The sequence below is a fragment of the Simochromis diagramma genome, unplaced genomic scaffold (assembly GCF_900408965.1).
Source record: "Simochromis diagramma unplaced genomic scaffold, fSimDia1.1 OVJJ01000802.1, whole genome shotgun sequence".
In the NCBI taxonomy this organism is placed as follows: domain Eukaryota; kingdom Metazoa; phylum Chordata; class Actinopteri; order Cichliformes; family Cichlidae; genus Simochromis; species Simochromis diagramma.
Window position 1 is genome coordinate 12,545,518 of NW_024387492.1, and position 18,784 is coordinate 12,564,301.

The 18,784-nt window shown below is 40.3% G+C and overlaps 1 protein-coding gene across 1 annotated transcript in view; it reads left to right on the top strand.

Annotated features, from left to right (window-relative positions):
- The window catches only part of LOC120724875 (protein eva-1 homolog C), a 72,895-nt gene extending 54,184 nt beyond the window's left edge, over positions 1–18,711 (top strand). Inside the window, exons 6-8 of the mRNA XM_040017357.1 lie at positions 12,326–12,460; positions 15,252–15,434; positions 16,685–18,711. Coding sequence (XP_039873291.1) covers positions 12,326–12,460; positions 15,252–15,434; positions 16,685–17,064 — 698 coding nt within the window. The 3' untranslated portion in view covers positions 17,065–18,711. The remainder of the gene's footprint in view (positions 1–12,325; positions 12,461–15,251; positions 15,435–16,684) is intronic.
- The last annotated feature ends 73 nt before the right edge of the window (positions 18,712–18,784 follow it).

Here is an 18,784-nt window from a genome sequence, read left to right on the forward strand (position 1 = left end):
TGAGTTAGTGTTAGGTTTTGACCCATGTGTCAGGATATGTTTGTGTCTCCCTTGTGTTAGCATCACACCCCCTGCAGAATCCCTGTTTTGTTGATACACGTCTTACTGGTCACAGTGCATTTTCTAACTCTATAAGCCACAGCTTCTTTTTAGCGGTTCTACAACGTTTTGTTACAGGAAAGATTCATAACACAGTGTGAATTAAAATGCACAGATCTTCTCATCTCTGACAAGGAGCTGAAATATTGTTTTCAGTCTAGTATTTCGTACTGTAAGTTAGGTCAGCTGCTTTTTGCTAGTAACTTTAAAGTCATAACAAAGCTCGTTTTGAAATAAAGAAAAAATTGATGTTTCATAACTAATATATTTCCACCCAAATACTGACACAACTTTTTTTAGTAAAAACCTCAGACCCTATTGGGGAGATGACTGATAAAATAATAATTGTAATAACTTCCCTTTCTTCTCTTTTTTTATTAAAGCAGTGAACATCAGTGCCAGAATTTATTGAAACTTAGCTCACCTCCTGTGCTTACTGTTCTGGACTTTCTACATTAGCTTACAAGAACTGATGTTTGTGATTTAAAATATAAAGATATCCTCCAGCCCCCAGTGTGTTAGGAGTCTTGCCAACTATTGGCTCTACTGTAGCTATTAAAAATACTAATTTGTCTTTTTGGATGACTTACAATGTACCCCATTTTGAAGAAACCAAACCTAGATCCTAGTCTGTAATATCTATATTTTAAATCCCTTTTTAATCTAAGTTCTGTTAAGGATATACTGTTTACTATAGAGACACAGTTTCTACCACAGCTCTCAGTCAGAGCAGTTAAACTACTTCTGAGAGTGTTAAATGACCTGCAGTGCCCTTGGGTGCAGGTGATTTCTCTGTTTTATTATTAAACATCAAGCACTAATTAAGAGGCCACATGGATTTCTGCCTGTATTGGACTCTAATGTCAAATTTGTGATCTGTGGTGCCCCACAGGGTGTGGTTCTGGGACCCCTGTAGTTCATTTTATATCTGTTACGTTTAAGACAGATACATTGAAGACAGTTTTAACATTAGATATCACTTATTCACCATGATGTCCAGCTTTATTTGTCCTTCAGACCATATGTGGTTAATAAGTTAATTATTTATATGACTAATGAGCTGCCTGAAGGCTATCAGTGAAATAAAAATACAGCTCAGTGCAATAGAGTTTCTTGACGCTGGCCCAGACAATGTACCTCTCTTAATCAGGAATAGTAAAGACACCCTCTGTACTATTCCTTTATTTAATTTGGTCAGTATTTAATCTACTAACTGTTAGATTAAATAACCTTAATCTAAAGGGTATTTTCAATCAGTTCCTGCCCTTCAGCGCCCATGTAAAAACAGCTCTTTTAACCTAATTTTATTACGTCTTAGAAATATTAGTGAATTCAGATCCATATTCTCTATAGTGGAGCTGGAGATTCATTTATGCATTTATTTCATCTTGTATTGACTTCCACAACTCACTGTCAAAAGCCTTCCATAAGACATATGCGTATACTCTGGCAGTGTCTTTAAATGTACGAGTTCTAATCAATGTAGATTCTGTGCTTTAATTCTTGTACTACTCTGAACTCTGTTTCATTTCTTGTGCAGTTTTTGCCCTGTAGAGTTTTTCTGTGTTGTTTTACATTTGTAGTCTTTTATCTTCTGTCCTCTTCAATTCTCTCTGTCATTTTGGTATTTTCGTAAATGCTTTTCTGTAAAGCACTTTGTGACTCCTGTGTGAAATGCTATATAAATAAATGATGCTTGCTAGCTTGACTGTACACTACAGTACAGAGGGGTACTTTGCTTGAATGTACTCAGTAATTTGCCAACTACAAAGGTCAGTGTACATTGCCTCCTAGGGCAGATAGAACCTTCAGGAACTCCTTCCTCTGTTACTCTGTGTAAACTATTCAGATCCATATTTGTGCTGTAGAATTTGATTGGTGTCTCAACAGAGTTTTATGTGCATTTACCCTCCTCCACAGGCCTGAATGCATATTTGAATTGTGTGTGCGTTTGTCTTTATAAAGAGTATGTCTAAGAGAGAGAGAGAGAGACAAGGATTGAGCTCCCTTTCATCATCTAAGCACATGCTGGCTACATGCTGGATCTCTAACATCCACCAGGCACTTCAACCATGGCAGCAGGTGTTTATTTTAAAGACTGTTGTAAAAGTGTCTCTGGCTGCCTCTGTGTCTGTCACTCCTCTCTCTCTGATGGCCTCTTGTTCTCTGTCTGTCTGCTCTCTCTTATCCCTGAGGCCATGTATATGCATCTGCTTTTAAAGACCATGATCTAGGTTGACACAGGCGAAACGAGTCAGGAGACACACACACAAATGCAGGCAGCAACACAAATAGATAACCAACTGTACTCAAAAAGCATCTGCAATGGGGATGGAATGCCAAAGCTTTGAGGCCTCATAGGACACGTTTGCATCAACTGAATTTGAGATTGAATATTCCAATTGGAGTAATGCATGTGCTCCCCTGTGAAAATGCCAAGAAAACTAAAAACAAGCAGATAAATGAAATGTTTTTAGCAGTTCTACTCATCTTTTCCTATCTCGTCTGTCCTCCCTCCTCTTGATCACAAGCAGCTGTTGAGGGCAGTCTGCGATAGAAGTTGCCTCCTAAAATCTATTTTTGGAACTGATTCTAATAATAGTCCATATTAAAATAGTGTCAAAACTCCCCTTAGGTGGGAGACATTTGGCAAGTGTATGGGTGGGGTATAGAGCCTCTACTTTTTGGTATTAACTAAAATTCGCCCATGTACCTATTTAAAAAGGTGTCCGTAGCCAGTTCTAGACAGTATTTTATGATAGCAACATTTCTAATTCTGTGTCAACCAAAGTGTAATGTTTGGGAACTGCTTTCAAAAAAATTTCAAACAATACCCAGCTCACACCCTGCGTTTTGGTAGTAGACTAAACGAACCGTGTGTAGTCTCATCCATTTGTGTGTGCAGTGTGTATTTGTCATGATAAGACCAATGACGGCTGACCCAGACCTCACTGTTATTATCACTGTGCAGGCCTGACCGCTAATATAGCCCAGCGCTCTGTCAGCACATGGAGAAAAAAATACGTATTTAAATACACAAGAGCAAGTCAACTCCCACACCTCAATTTAAGCACGATGGTGCTTAAGTTATCATTGGGTTTTTGTCTCTGGAATACAAAAGGCTATTACTTAGTCTGAAAGCTGTCAGTTATGATTCACTCTCACTTTGGGTTTGTGTAATTACCTGACAATGACAGGGCACAGGAGCACATATGATAGACAAGTGCTATATGAGGCAGGTGGTAGTGTTTAACCAGAATGATGAAGAGGGAAGAATCAAATCACAGAGCATGTAATGAAACGCAGATGCTGAAACTTTTGTGTTATGCTGTTATGAATGTGTATTCTATTGTTTAGAACAACGGGCTGTAATGTAATTTAGTCCATTCTAGTGTTTACTGAAAAGACTGTGTGTTATACAAAGGTCTTAAACACTGCATTGGACTGTGAGGTTATACTGTCACAGGGTCTTAATGGTCTTTTCTCACAATTGCTACGTTAACTTGCTAAATTGTATAGTTCTTCTACTCTGAAGCTGAGGCTTTGCACTGATTTTATACTCAAGAAAAGCATTAATCTATTACTCTGTTGAGAAAAAGTGTGACCACAGTTTGGATTAACAGCAGCACACAATTGGATCATACCTTTAAAGCATTAATGACAGAACCATACTATCTTTGTACCCACTGCTCTCTGTTTGCTCCTTAGTTTAATGGAGTTCAATGAGACTCATTCAGTGCCGACTTCAGTCAACCTTTGAGAATTCGTCTTTGGTGTGAAGCAGTGTCTTTCTAACTTTTACTGTACGACACTTGCATCTCATCCACTTTTATTATTCCTGATTTTTAAATTGCTTAATTTAAAATGAACCTCTTATGCATTGTGTCATATATACACTGACCAGACACTTCACTAGGTACATCTTGCTAGAACCAGGTTTGAACACCTTTTGCCTTCAGAACTGACTTCATACTTCATGGCATAGATTCAACAAGATGATAGAAGCATTGCTCATCGATATTTGATAGAATCACAGAGTTGTTGCAGATTTGGACTGAAATCTGGTGACTCTGGAAGCCGTTTGAGTACAGTGAAGTCATTGTCATGTGCAGGAAACAAGTCTGTTGATTTGAGCTTTGTGATATGGTGCATTGTGTTTTTTATGGAAGCATCCAACAGAAGATGGGTACACTCTAGTGTTCAAACAATGCTCAACTGTTATTAAGGGACGTGCCAAGAAAATATCATCCACATCATTGAACCACCAAAACTGGCTGAATCTGTTGATAGAGCGCAGGACTGATTCATGCTTTTATGTAGTTTACACCAACATGACCCTACCATCCAAATGTCAGTGCAGAAATCAGACTCATCTCTTCAAGCAAAGTTTTACCACTCTTGGTCCAATTTTGGACTGGAAAAATGAATTGTAGCTTTAGTTTCCTGGTCTTAGCTGACAAGAGTGGCCCATGGTATAGTCTTCTGCTGCTGTAGCTCATCTGCTTTAAGGTTTCACATGTTGTGTGTTCAGCAATGCTGTGATGAGTGGTTTGAGTTACTGTTGCTTTCCTATCAGATAGAAGCAGTTTGGCCATTCTCCTCTGACCTGGGGCGTCAACAAAGCATTTTTGCACAGAGGAAACCTGCTCACTGGATATTTTCTCTTTTTTGGACCATTCCCTTTAAACCCTAGAGATGGCTGTATGAGAAAATCCTAGTATATCAGATGAGCCCATCTGGCACCAACAACAATGGCACATTCAAAGTCTCATAAAACATGTTGCTACGACACTCTAATGCTCAGCTAGAACTTCAGCAGGTTGCCTTGACCTTGTCTACATGCCAAAATTCACTGATTGCCTATTTGTTTTGAGGCGCAGGTGTACCTAATAAAGTGGCTTGTGAGTATCAGTTATAGTGTTACATTTTTATTATATTAGGTCATCCAAAAGCTCAGGCTTAAGGTTGCTCTAAATGCTCTGTTTCAGACAGCTCCACACACCTGCTCCCCGGTCCTTTTGTTTGCAAAGGGGAGCCAATCAGAAGAAAGATGACTTATATGGAGGGTACCCTTAAATAGAGAGGAGCTCATCGTCATTATCCACTCATTTGTTGTTGATCCTATTATATCACTGACAAAAACGTTGGCTTAGTACTGATGGCATATATTCTGTTAAGGCAGGCTTACAGATCATTCCTCCATGAACAGATGGCAAGGAGGGAGCTGAAGTGGAAAATTAAAGTAATTTAATTGAGCATTTCACGTCAGTATGAATGATATTGGCATTAACTTGTCTTTTTGTCACTTTAGAGCTTCGTCTGTCACTGCTAATTTAAAGCTTAACGAAGTCTTTTGTTCAGGCGTGCAAGAGACTGAGCGAGAATGAAAGAATGTGGACTGCCAACATGCTTAGTAACTGCCAACCTTTAATAAAGTTGACTAAACAGTACACAAAGACTTACACTGATTCATTTGTATATGACAAAAAATGATAAAAAATGATCATAATTTGTCAAAGTAGCATCACAGTTTATCTTTCATTGAAGTAGCAGGTCCCCAGTAGACTTCATGTTGCCAAGTGTTGATTTTATTAACTGCCTTGCACAGCCAGTTGTTGCTTGCAGCTAAAGATAGCACCATTGTTTAGATCATCCTTGACATATGTTGGAACATACTTGTTGAAAGCTGTTGCCTTTATTTCTGTCACGTGTGGATTTTAGACGGCACGACTATTTCACAACTATTTTTTCCCTCTCCGCTTTGTTTCAGTAACTCACGCCCTCTGTCCTGTATGCAAAAGGACTATGTCATTTGCTGGTCTCATCAGCCCTCTGCACACTAAAAACTCAGTATCCCATTACCTCACAACACTGACATGAAGGAGTGCGTTTAGGCGGGTGGCTTGATTTGATGATTCAGCGCTGGTCTCATCCTTGTTTGCCCAGTGGAACATCAGATAATGCTGAGCTTTTGCTGATCTCTAGTGTGGCCCGACTCTCCCACATCCAGCCAATAAAGATTTGGGAGTACCAGTGTGTTAGGTATGTAAAGAAAGTGGGTGGAAGAGATGGTCATTTAAGTACACTTCCAGCATTAAAAGTGTGTTCTGGATAGGTGTTATAAATGTAGAAATATGTCATGTTAACATAGCAGGAGACACAAGTTGGGCTGTCTTTGGTTCATATGCAGGCTGAGTGGATCTGTTCAGTGCCTACTTTTTTAATGCATGCTTAAAACTCGGAGTGAGGTCATGGGTGAAGATATAAACTCTAGCATGTGTCTGTGTGGGGTCTGAGGGGATAGCTCCACAGCTGAGTGATTTTCTCACTGATTGTTATGACTCCCGCGCTGTCAACAGAGCATCTATTTCTATCTCTGAATCTGTGTGGATGATGCCAACTGTGTGTGTGGACTGTTTAAATATCCCACACGGCTGGGATTTGGAAGTTTAACCAATGGTTGTGGTGAAGTGAGAGTGTTCATGTTGAGGTCCCATGCCGGGGCGTCTGTGTGTATGTGTGTTTGCATACATTAGCATTTGTGGGTATCTCACAGCAGAGGGTTGTGTGTTATCCATTAGAGTAAGTGGGGAAAAATTCTACGCAGGGTTTGGGGTTTTGAGCTGTTCCACTCTCTCCATTCTGGAATGCATTCCCAACCCACAGTATCCTGACTCTGGATGCTTTTAGACTGTATCACCTTCATAATGGGTCTTACACAGACTGCATACCTGCATTATTGCATATTAGAAAAGCTTCATCAGGACATGGCCTTCGTTTATTTCGAGCTTTAACAATCCACACTGACAAGATAACTTGACGCAACTTTTTGCATTATTCATTTAAGCATCTGAGCCAAAACATAAAGCAGAAAAGGTTTCTCCACCCCTCCAAGATGTGAGGCTTGATTCTCAAATTTTCTCAAAGTTTTTTCAAATTCTTAATCTGGTTTTTTTTATGTTTTTCTAGGAGAAGGGGAAATACATGCAGTAATTTATTGAAACATGTGAAAGCATACATGGAAATAAAGTACATGAGGCAAAATTCTAACAAGCTTCCCGAGGGACAATAAAAGCTCTTCTCTGGATGTCGCCTGCCCTTTGTCGCATTCCCTATAAAGATGATCCCATACTGCTTACTCAATGTCAGGGTCTGGGAACTCAGGAGGGTAATCCATGATTGATAGTGTTCGACTGTGTGTTTTCCTATGCACGTATGCTTTTACAGCAATATGTTTGAGGATGTTTGTCATGCTCAGAAATTGAGTCATTGCCATTTAGATGCTTTCCAAATGATGCCGCATGTTGGATCGAAATCTGACAGCACTTTTCGATGAGTTTTGGCAAGATCTCCAAAAGCATTGGCTGAAATTCAGCCCCAAACCATGACAGAGCCTCCAGTGTGTATCTCTTGAGTTAGGTGCCTTTTATGCTTGAATGATTCATAGGTCATGTTAGGTGGCCTTACAAACAAATAAAATACCCAAGTCACATAGAAGGACTAGATTGAAAATGAGTGAAAAAGCAGCCAATGTCCAAAGAAAAACTTTGAAAGACATTTAGAAAGACTCAAGAATTATTTTGAGCACAAAGTAAAGTTTAACATCTTTAGGTTCTGTATTTTACAGGTGTGGGAGGCAAAAAGTGGTTGTTTTGTGAAAACTAACCTTTTAGCATGTCTTTGAGCTAATGTAGCATAAAAATGTAAATTTACAGCTATCCTGATCTAGAAAGTAAATGTAAGACTTACAGCATGCATCATAAAACAGTCAAGTTGTGTAAATTTGATACCATTTATATTTAATGAACTAAAACCACTGGCATTCTCCTTTATGGATACCACAGTCTCATGGTGCAATATTTTTGTACACACATGCATGTACACTGCTACTGAACCTAATGGAGTAATATAAGAAATTTGGATTCCTCAAACTCACATAAAAATGGAAGCAGAACCAGGAAAGGTCTTCGGTGTAGACCACCAGTCCCTTGGTAGAGTTCACATTACTGGTGCAAAAGCTGGTCTACTTTGTATAAATAAGACGAGAATGAGTGTGTTAATCATGCTCACCGACACACGCGCTCTCAATCATGCAAGCACGGGGATGTTTAGAAAAAAAAACACATAAATTTTCACAGTGTGAGGTCGAAGTAGTGCAAACATGGCTGTAAGACCCCAGCTTTGTATTACACTTATGCACTTATGTTGTTTTATACCATTCTTATCTGAAAAATGCAAAATCATGCTGCATATTGAATACTGGCAGCCTCCCACACTGCTATTAAATGTGCTCTCTCTCTCTCTCATTCACACACACACACACACACACTCACACACACACACACACACAGTGATACCCAAGCTCAATAAGCTGCTGTCAGCTGGATGGTGTTAGAGTGTTACGCTGTGGGTTGGAGAGAAAGAGCAAAGGGAGGGAGAGGTGGAATGCAATCTCAACACCTTCAGCTTCTGCCCTATTCACCTTGCATGTTATTTTGCAGGAATGCCATTAGCTAAGTGAAAAATGACTGTGTGTGTGTATGTGTACGAGTTGGTGGATGGCTTCATGAGTATGTGCATGCAGATGTCTGTCTACATGTCTGCCTGTGTGGGAAGCAGAGACTTGAAAGGACATAATAGAACATTAAAAGCATTTTGTGAATCTGAGTGTCCATAAACATTGAGTTTTTTGAGGCACTGCCTTTATTTGTGTATCAAGTGAAAGTGGAGCCTTAACCAGCACTTTAATGTCGTAGATTAAGTTGGCACTGGCTGTGTGCTGATGAAAACCAGACGTTTTTGCTCAGACTTCCTACACACATGCACACGTGTGCGTGCACATTGTGTCAGTCGACTGGTTCTTTTGAAGAGTCCATTTAAGAAAAATGTATTACCCAATCTGTTATGTGTTTTGCCATCTAACTGTGTTTATTATCCATTATACAACAGATTAAAGAGTCAAGCTATTTTTGAAATGATAAATATCTCATTTGAAACAAACTCTGGAAGTTTCTGACACGGGAAACGACTCCCATCTCTATGCAGTGTCTCCATGTCTATTTTACAGTTTCTTGCGCTCATTTTTGGGGTCAAATTTTAGGCGGCTGAAGCTGACCAACCACCAAGGATGCCCTTAAACAGTACCTCAAACATCTAGTCTTCAGCAGTCTCCCGTCTAAACCCATAAAGGCAAAAGTATGTGCAAATTATTGGCCGAGGTCTTTGAGATTTACTATGGTTTAATATTTCATTATATCCCTTCTGGCTTATAGGGCTTTGTCCCAACTGTGTTCTGCAATGGTCAGCATATGGCTCACAAACACAGACACATACAGACATGCACACACTCTCTGGCCTGCAGAGCCCAGTGAAAACAAAGCTGGGCTCTGCCAGTGTAAACACAGCCCATTGTTAAGGGCACTCTTTCCCGCCTCGTATCTTCGCTCCCTGTGGCGATCCAGGGCTCTGAGAGGTACAGTTCTGGGACAGATCCCATGTAGCAGAGTTATATTAAGAAGTTCGAGGACTCATTTGCTCCACATTTATGTGACCATGTCATTATAACGAAGGCTGGAGAGTGTGATTTATGTGCTGGGTTTCGCTCCCTTGCACTACTCTGTCTCTCTTTTACTGATTTAGTTTAAATGCTTGGCTCCTTAAGCGTGGTTTGCGGTCGCTTATTTTGAGGGGTTTTAGCTTTTTGACACTTATTTTTAGAAAGGCAGCAGTCAATATACTATACTATACTGTACCGTTTTTTGTTAGCAAATAAAGTGTACAGAAAAACTTGGCAGACTATTGTTTTGGATGATTGATGGACTGTGTGTGCATGTGCATTGGCCAGGTAATGCATCCGATTACATAGTCTTTTGTTAGTGAGGAAAATGCATGTTTCACAGTGTGTATAAGCCACATTGTCCCCTCTTCAGCTATGACTCTGGTCCACATGTGCAGCCAATTAGGACCAATCAGAAGCCTATAATAAGGGCGTGGCATGGCACCACGGCAACATGGCAGTGGGGGAGTTGTAAAGCCCTGTGATTAGTGTGTCAGACTGATGAGAAGGAACAAGGGAACCTGCCAGGCCAAATCTCACTTCTTAATTTTGCTATTTTTTTTTATATCCTCTTAGTTTGACCCAACCAAACCAGGTCAGTTTGGGCTTCTAAGTCTGATTTTTAAAAATCTTTTCTGTTGACAGATCACACACGAGATAACACAATTATATAAAGTTTCTTACAGATATGAAAATCTTATTTTCACTTTTCTACTCAAGCATTCAAAGTGCTTTAAATAACATTTTTCATTCATCATTCACACACAAATTTATACAAGTGCTTTCTATCTAACATTCACACATCAGGAGCAGCACTGATTTCAGTATTTTGCCCAAGAATATGTAAAAATACAAATATACATGTATGTTTATACAACTGGTGAGAAACTACTTTGCTAATGGTCTTCTTTAAACTGAAACAAAGATCAGAAATCATTTACTGGTTGTTACTTGATGTTGAGGAGGTTAAAGTCAGACCTGTTAGATCCAAGTCCTCCAGGAACAAGAGCTGTTGAAACTACTTTAAGTGCAGTCTTTAAACTGCTGTAAGAAAAACGTCTTTTTCATGTCTATTGCTCTCTCTGTTTAATTGTCAGAAGTTAAAATGGTATTGATTGTACAGGGTGGGCCATTTATATGGAGACACTGTAATAACATGGGAATGGCTGGTGATATTAAAGTCCTGTTTGTGGCACATTAGTATATGTGAGGGGGCAAACTCCTCAAGATGGGTGGTGACCATGGTGGCCATTTAGAAGTCGGCCATCTTGGATACAACATTTGTTTTTTAAATAGGAAGAGGGCCATGTGACACATCAAACTTATTGGTAATGTCACAAGAAAAACAATGGAGTGCTTGGTTTCCATGTAACTTTATTCTTTCATGAGTTATTTACAAGTTTCTGACCACATTTCCGTGTTGTCTCATTCTTCTTTGATGCACGGCACAAAAATCTACCAAGTCAACCTTAAGAAAATGGTTTGCATATTAATTTTGGTCTTAAACACCATAAATGCATCCTGCAAAGTAGAGGAAACATACTGGTTTACTTAAGCAGCCGTATCCTCCATCTTTATTTATTGCTTCTTCAAAGAGAGCTCTTTGTCTGCTTAATTGTCCTGTTGTGGAAGAACAGGTTTAGTAGGAAGATCATGTAACTGTGGCCACCAGCATTTCTTATCAGACAGTACTGTCCAATATCCGATAAAGGCAAAATGTCACACAGTATAATTACACAAATTGTATCATGCAATCTTTTCATCATTGCCTACAACTGGAAAAATGTGCACAAGCCGAAAGCAGCATCCAGTGCAACGGGGGAGTGTGGCCTGCTCTGCTCCTTCCTGTGCTTTGATTGGCTCTTGGATCACTGCCAAAATACGTCTCTGGTAATTTGATCAGCGTGTTTATCGTCGTCCTTTAAACAAATGCTGAATTTTTACCCCAATTTTCATGTCATAATTTTACTATTAGTACTGATGATCTCCCGGGGGGGAAAGCAGCAGATTTGTCTTTGTGGCTGTTGTTCACAAACAGCAGTGAAAATGCAAGAATGACCAACAGCTGGACAGACAGTCATCTGTTCAGCTGTGAACGGTCAGCCAGTCTGACAGAGCGGACAAACACGGTGACCGGAGCACGGCTCGGCCTCCGAAACCACATGTGAGCCGGCAGGAATGTATAGCCCAGTAGGTTTGTGTCTGGGTGAAACTTCCTTGACTAACAGGACACTGTTAGGTTGGGGGGTTGTGATGGCGGGGGCAGCGTAACTTTTGGGAACTTGCATGCATGGTCCGGAAGAGTGTGTGAATCATGGCCACAACGCTGTCTGACACCGTCGGTGACAGCATACTCTTGAGTATGTTTACCTTTGTTTGACTCCTAATGAAATGAATCAGCAGTTGATGTGAGTCTTAATCCTTATCAACAACAGCAACAGAAACGACAGACTGCACAGCTGTGTGCACTAGAGGGTAGAGAAGAAGATAGTTCTGATCAAAAACTGGTTGCTTTGAAAATATAATCCAGTATATTGCTTTACAAATACTGCATTGCCCTTTACTTCCTTTACCTACAAATACTCCAATACTGCATTGTCTAATTATGCTCTGTTCTGTCTTTCTTTTCCCTAAACACCCCTTCCTTGCTTTACTTCCTTCTCTTTGTAGTCCCAAAGAAGTTGCTCCACGAGCAGGGCCCCAGACCACCAGCCTACCACCCAGCACCCAGCGCCCATGACCCTAACATAGTGGGAGACAGCCCTCCTGAAGGGAGCTCAGTCAAAAGCCCTGACACTGTTCCAGGTGAGACAAATGACAACTATAGTGTATAAGCTCATACACTCTCACCCCCCACCCCCCCATGAAATGTAGTTAACGCTAAACAGGTTTGAGGCCTCTTGAGCATCAGACCTTGATCTAATTCAGGTCTTAAGTCAGAGCGTGGTTGTGTGCGTTTTCAAAGTAACACAAGTTCAACTGTTTCCATATGGATCCTTTCTGATTGATGGTACTCACAATATACTCCTTCCCAACAACCAATGATTGCAGTGCATGTACAACAACCTAAGTCAGGCTTTCAAATTCCCAGAGAATGAATGACCAAGAACAACGGAATGAGAGAATGAAAAAGAATAGACGCCAGCAAGAAAGAAACTTAAACAAAGCTTTATTCATGAGCAATGGTGGCCTGCATCCAGCACACTAATTACTCTGCTAGGCTACTGGCACTGTGCAGATTAGGAGGATAGAAGAATGAATGAGCAGTTAAGAGAGGTAGAGGACAGAAGACGTGTGCTGTAGCGCTGACGGTTCCTGATGCATGAACGTCTCCTCCTTATTGCCACGAATGTACGCACTGCTCACAAACTAACTCTGGAATAACCTTTTTTGTGAGATTGCGTGATAGCAGATAAAACATGGCGAAGAAGAGGTTTTCAAAAGAAATATTCAACCAAATAAAGATGTGATTCACTGTAAATTCAGGTACCTTGTTCTTCTTACTTTAGCATTTCTCTTTAGTTAATGTTAGACTGCACAAAATGATGGGTATGTAGACATAGATTGAATCTTTTTGCTTGATCACCAAAGGTAGCCATGCAGACAGCAAAGGCTCCAGGAAGTCACTGCCCTCTGCCAAAAAATAGTCCAGGAAGTGGCATACCATAAAAACACTACTTACTGTATTTACTATATAACACAAGTGAGTACATACATGATTGAAGAGGCAGATTTGAACTTTTAGACTAATGCACCACTAATAAACTACTTGTATCCATTTGCTTCCCATCATAAGCTAATAAGGATATTTATATTAATCATACATGGATTAATATAAATATTAATTTTCTCATTCAATTTTGATTTCTCAGATTTTAAAAGCTTTGTGTGTTGTACTACTGCCTTGATATATTATGCCTTTTCTATCGCTGTTATCATATATTCCTCACTCTGTACACTTATGTGCTTGTTACTATAATTCAGCAAAACTATGTGATGCTTAAGACCATGATATCATAGCTTTTAGAGGAATACCATTATATAAACATGGATTTTGAATGCAGTCTTGTTTATTTCCTGTCCTTGCAAAATTGGTTTTATGTGTACAAGTTAAAATACAGCTTTGTAAACATCATATGGCACAAACACAAACACTGAACTTTTTATTGTCTCCATCTTTGGTTCCAGCTGCTTCTTGATGTGGCATTGCTGCTGTGCAGTTCACACAGATTACTTGACTTTTCTTTTTCCATTTATTTCATTGACGTCAAGCTCTTTCTTTGACTCTTCAGTTAGTTTCCCTTTGCATTGCACGACATGATCTTAGGTTGAAGTCACTGGGATGTCGTGTTAACACACACCTGAACACACTGGACCAATGAACTGACAACACTTTTGTTTTTATAGAGGTGCTAACACTTGCTGACTGTCAGTTAATGAAGTGCATTTGATTAGCAATATCTGGCTGGTATGTATGCTCTTATTGCCTAAGGAAGTAAGAAGGGTGTCTTTAGTTTCCCACAGGAATGCTAGTCCTCTGAACACAAATGTATTGTTTCGTAGAGACAACAGTATAACAACAACGTATTTTATATTTTCATTGATAATGTGACAAAAGTTGTCTGTTTTCTGTGAGTTGAGACAGATTGCGGTTGAACGTTAGCTCATGTGTGCAACATAGCCGTAGGTCCAGGTGGAAGCATTTACCTCATCAGCGAGCACTTCCAGTATAAACTGCATTTATCAGATAAAGAGAGCCCGACACACCTTAGAGACTCTACAATTAGAGGTCATTCCTGCGTGTGACAAATCACCAGAGTATGCTTACCTTCATTGACAAAAGAAATAAAGCATGTAAAAATGACTATGCAACCACACACACAGAGAGAGAGCTCAGGTCACTAAACTAAATGCTTCTGTTTATTTTGACTGTCTGACGTTTGGTTGCTTTTTTTCAGTGGAGCTAAACTTGCAGTAGTTCCACGCTACCCCATAAACAACTACGTCAGGTAAACTAAAGGCAGCTGTAACATGAGTATGAATCCCCATAATTAATTCATGGTGCTCCTGTTTTCTCTCTCTTTCACACACTGTCTTTGCAGGGAGTGCACAACAAAACCCAGCTGGTAAACACTGAAAGAAGTTTAAAAAAAAAGAAAAATCTAGAGCAGGAAGTAGTCGTTCCCATCTATAAATAGAAACATTTTTTCTAAGATTTTGGGAAGCTTTTGAAATGTCTCCAGAGTACAAACTTTTCCATGTGGTTCTCTGTTTCTTAATGACCTGAGTCAGAATGAATTACAGAAAAGGATGTTGTGTTATCTTCTGAATCACAAAGCTCCCTGTGAATGTGTACGTGTGTGTGTGTATGTGTGTCTTATGCGTGACGCATCTTTTTAGAAAATTTATGCGATAAAATCTCCCCCAAACCACTGTGAGACTGTAGGCGACTGAGACTGATGTCATTACAATGAATCAGCAACAGCAGATTCTGGATTTACTGTAAAAGCAGCACCATCATAATGTAACTGTACATGTAGCTGCTGTAAACTACTCATTGTGTACTCATGTCCTGTTAATTTACATTTTTTTCCAGAAAGGAAGAAACCCAGGGAGACCAACGCCGACGAGGAAAAGTCTTTTGAAAACGGAAAAGGAGGAGAAGAAAGAGAAGAAAGTCCATTGCGTCCCCCGGACATGAATCCCATCATCAACTCAACATCGAGTGGCAACATGGCCCTCATTAGTAACGCATTGGCAGCCTACACTTACATATCAGGTCGGGTAACATTGTTCTGAAATCTACTGTAACATCACATGTGTAGCGTAATCTCTGGCAGTTAGACTTTTAGAGATCTTAACTGCATCTGCTTAGGGAGTAGCCCCACAGTGTAAAGGTTAATGCATTCACCTTGCAGCCTGGATAAATGGGAGGGGTGCACCAGGAAGGGCATCCGGCGTAAAATCTGTGCCGAATCGAAATATGCAGATCCAACCACTGTGGCGGCCCCTCGGGAAATAAAGGGGCGGACGAAAGAAACTTGATCTCTTTGGGAAAGAGATACAGTTCCACCGCAGGGATTCTCGTTGCTCTGTTAGCAAACAATAAGGCTGGATCTCTGTGTTCAAGAGCATTATCAGCTCCTGGTTGCTTCTTGGCCCATGAGATTAGTGACCACGGGATTGCACTGCATGGATTGATGTGTGTAAAATCCCCGTTTCTCATTTCTTCTCACTAATAGGTGGGTAAATGTGGGCCAGAGGATGTAAGCAGCGATAATGTCTCTATACATTACACAGTGTGGGTCACCAGCTCTAAGCAGCTGCTAAAACAGTCACTGAAATAGTTTGCCTGTTTCCTGCTATAAACAGTTTATACATAGTGAAATGTGCAGCACAGAAGGTCAGATAAATACACAAGGCATGCAGTGAACATGAGCTCAGGTGGTTACTTAGATCACTTAGCTTTTAGCTTTCTCTAAAGGTTTCCTCAGAACGCAAAAAAGGTTGCATGTTAGGATTTCAAGAAATATTCTCAACGTCTTAATGGTAAAAGAGAAATGAAATTGATTATATTAATGAACAATAATATAAACAGAAGTGTCTGCAGTTGAGCTGGATGCATTCAGAATGCAAATGCAAAGTACCTGCATGCAAAATGCAAGGAAGACATGAAGGATTCAAAGCTGAAAATGGCATTCATTCATTGAAAAGGGAGAGCTGTTCTCGTCTCGTACTAATGGAGCTAGAGTCACTTTGGTTTTTTCAGTGGGGAAACACAGATCCCATCAGAGCTGTGACATCTGTTGAAGATGAAAACCAGGAGTAGCAGAATCTGTAAGACATCTTAACTAAACCAAGCCACGTGAACACTTGCTGTGCAGACAATGTTCATTACACTGAGTGAAATGCATCTGACTAAACAGGTCAGGAAAAAATAAGAAACCCAGTGAGAAAGACTCAGCTTAGTGTTCGACACATTTTCCTCATAAAGTCAACTAACAATTTCCAATTTCTCTTCTACAACAGATCACCCAGAGAGGGCTGCACTATTCTTTGTCTGTGGTGTGTGTTTGGGCCTCTTCCTCACCCTCTTCGCCCTGGTAGTACAGATCTCCTGTCGCACCGACTGCCAGCCCCGCCAGCGGCCTCCCGCCAAGAAACGACCGCGTCCTCCCGACTCATCCTCCGATTCCAGCGACTCGGACTCAGACTGGGACACCACCTCAGATCTGTCGGCGCGGAGACACCGGCGCTTTGAGCGTACGCTCAACATGAACGTGTTCACGTCGGCGGAAGAGCTGGAAAGAGCACAGAGGCTTGAGGAAAGGGAGCGAATCATCCGGGAGATCTGGATGAACGGACAGCCGGACATCCCAGGGACACGGAGCCTCAATCGGTATTACTGAGGACTGCAGAGGGACGATTGATAGGCGGCTTACTTGACTCAAACAAAAATTTAGAATACACTTGGGTTGGAGTGGAAAGGGACAAGGCCTCGATGAAGCTTTATAAGCATGAATGCAAAAGCAGCTGGACTCTTACTGATGAGAAAAGTGGAAGGTATTGCAGACTTTTAAAGAAAGTCCTCCTTCTCTGCTGATTTGCATATTCCTCTGGGTATCATAAGCTATTCCCCTTTTGAGTAAAACAATAAGCTCCCTTTCTGTATGGTAAGCTTTCCTCTTGGCTGGAGGAAGCAAGAGGTGAAAGGCTGCACTGCCTTGCCCATGACCGCCGCAGGCCTTTTTGAAGTGGGGATTTATGGGTTAGCTGCCTTAGACATACATAGGCCTGCAGAGACTACATGGTGACTGAAGGACCAAGGCCTCAGACAGGTCTGTTTATACAGAACCCCAGGCAGCTGGAAGAGACTGTGACACTTACAGCTTTATGCTCTGTACCCTCCAGTATTCAAGTGTGAACTTTAGCAGAGGGGTAGCATAAAGCAAGTGCACTTGGCAATGTAAGATAATCTTTCCACAGTGAATAACCATGCTGCCTTTTGAGCTTTATAAAACCAAAAGATATTTTTGTGGGAATTCATCTCAGCCCTTCTGAAATATATTTTAAAATATTTAATAGTTTATTAATGTTGCGTATTTTTGTTGTCAAGTATGGTTTATTATGAGATATTTTTATACTTGGCGAAGGTTGTCTGGTCTAGCACCTCAGGGATGCAATCCTAGTGTTTCTGTGTTTGGTTGATGTTTGTTTGTTTTTTTTGGCTATTAAGAAGGGGATCGGCCCATTTAAACCGCTGTGCCAGCATTTAAAGAGAAGAACTAGAAAAATCATATAAAGAGCCTCAAAGAGGTTTTAGTGATTTTTAAACCTTATTTTTGATACAGTATGTTTAACTCACAGTGCAGTGCCTTTTCCAACTGTTACATCTCTTTGTCAGAAATGAAGCTGATGAGTCTCTCTGTAACTGGTCAAATTATTTATTGATTGGAAATCATAAATTCATCTCGTTGTATGCATATTCCCTTTGCTGAGGTGGACCATGTGTAAAAGCTGAATGTGTCTGTTAAACATTGCACTTCTCCCCAGATGTAAATGTGCATTACCAGTAAATGCCAATTTCTATCAGTGACTTTGCTACAAAATATTTTTATGGTCTTGTCTCGTGACAGATGTGTGAATTTCAGGTCTTGCGCCATCCGTGTATTCATTTCAAAGATGCTAAACAGATGCCCGTGGAAACCAGCGCTGCAGAAAGTGGCGAATTATGTCGCCACTTTAATCTTATAACCAGTTGTCAGTCCAGTTCTGCTCGTGCTTCCCTGACTTCAAGCGTAGAGTTAGTTTTCATAAATCAGTTTGGTATTTTTGTGAGCATAATTAAAGAGTAAACAGGACATATTAAGGTCATTTTCACAACACTCCCTCCACCATACATACACCCTGCACTTCTCCTGTTTTTTTGTTTGTTTTCTAACAAGGATATTTGTTGTGTTTAATTTTGAATGGGATTAAAATGTGCCAATAACTGGTGATGTGAGAGACCAAAATATGACTCCTGTGCTTGGAATAAACTGTGTTAAAAAAAATAACATGTCTTTTTTTTTTCCTTCTGCACTTTCTTCTGAAAAAAACACGCTGCAACTGTGTACACTGACCTATATT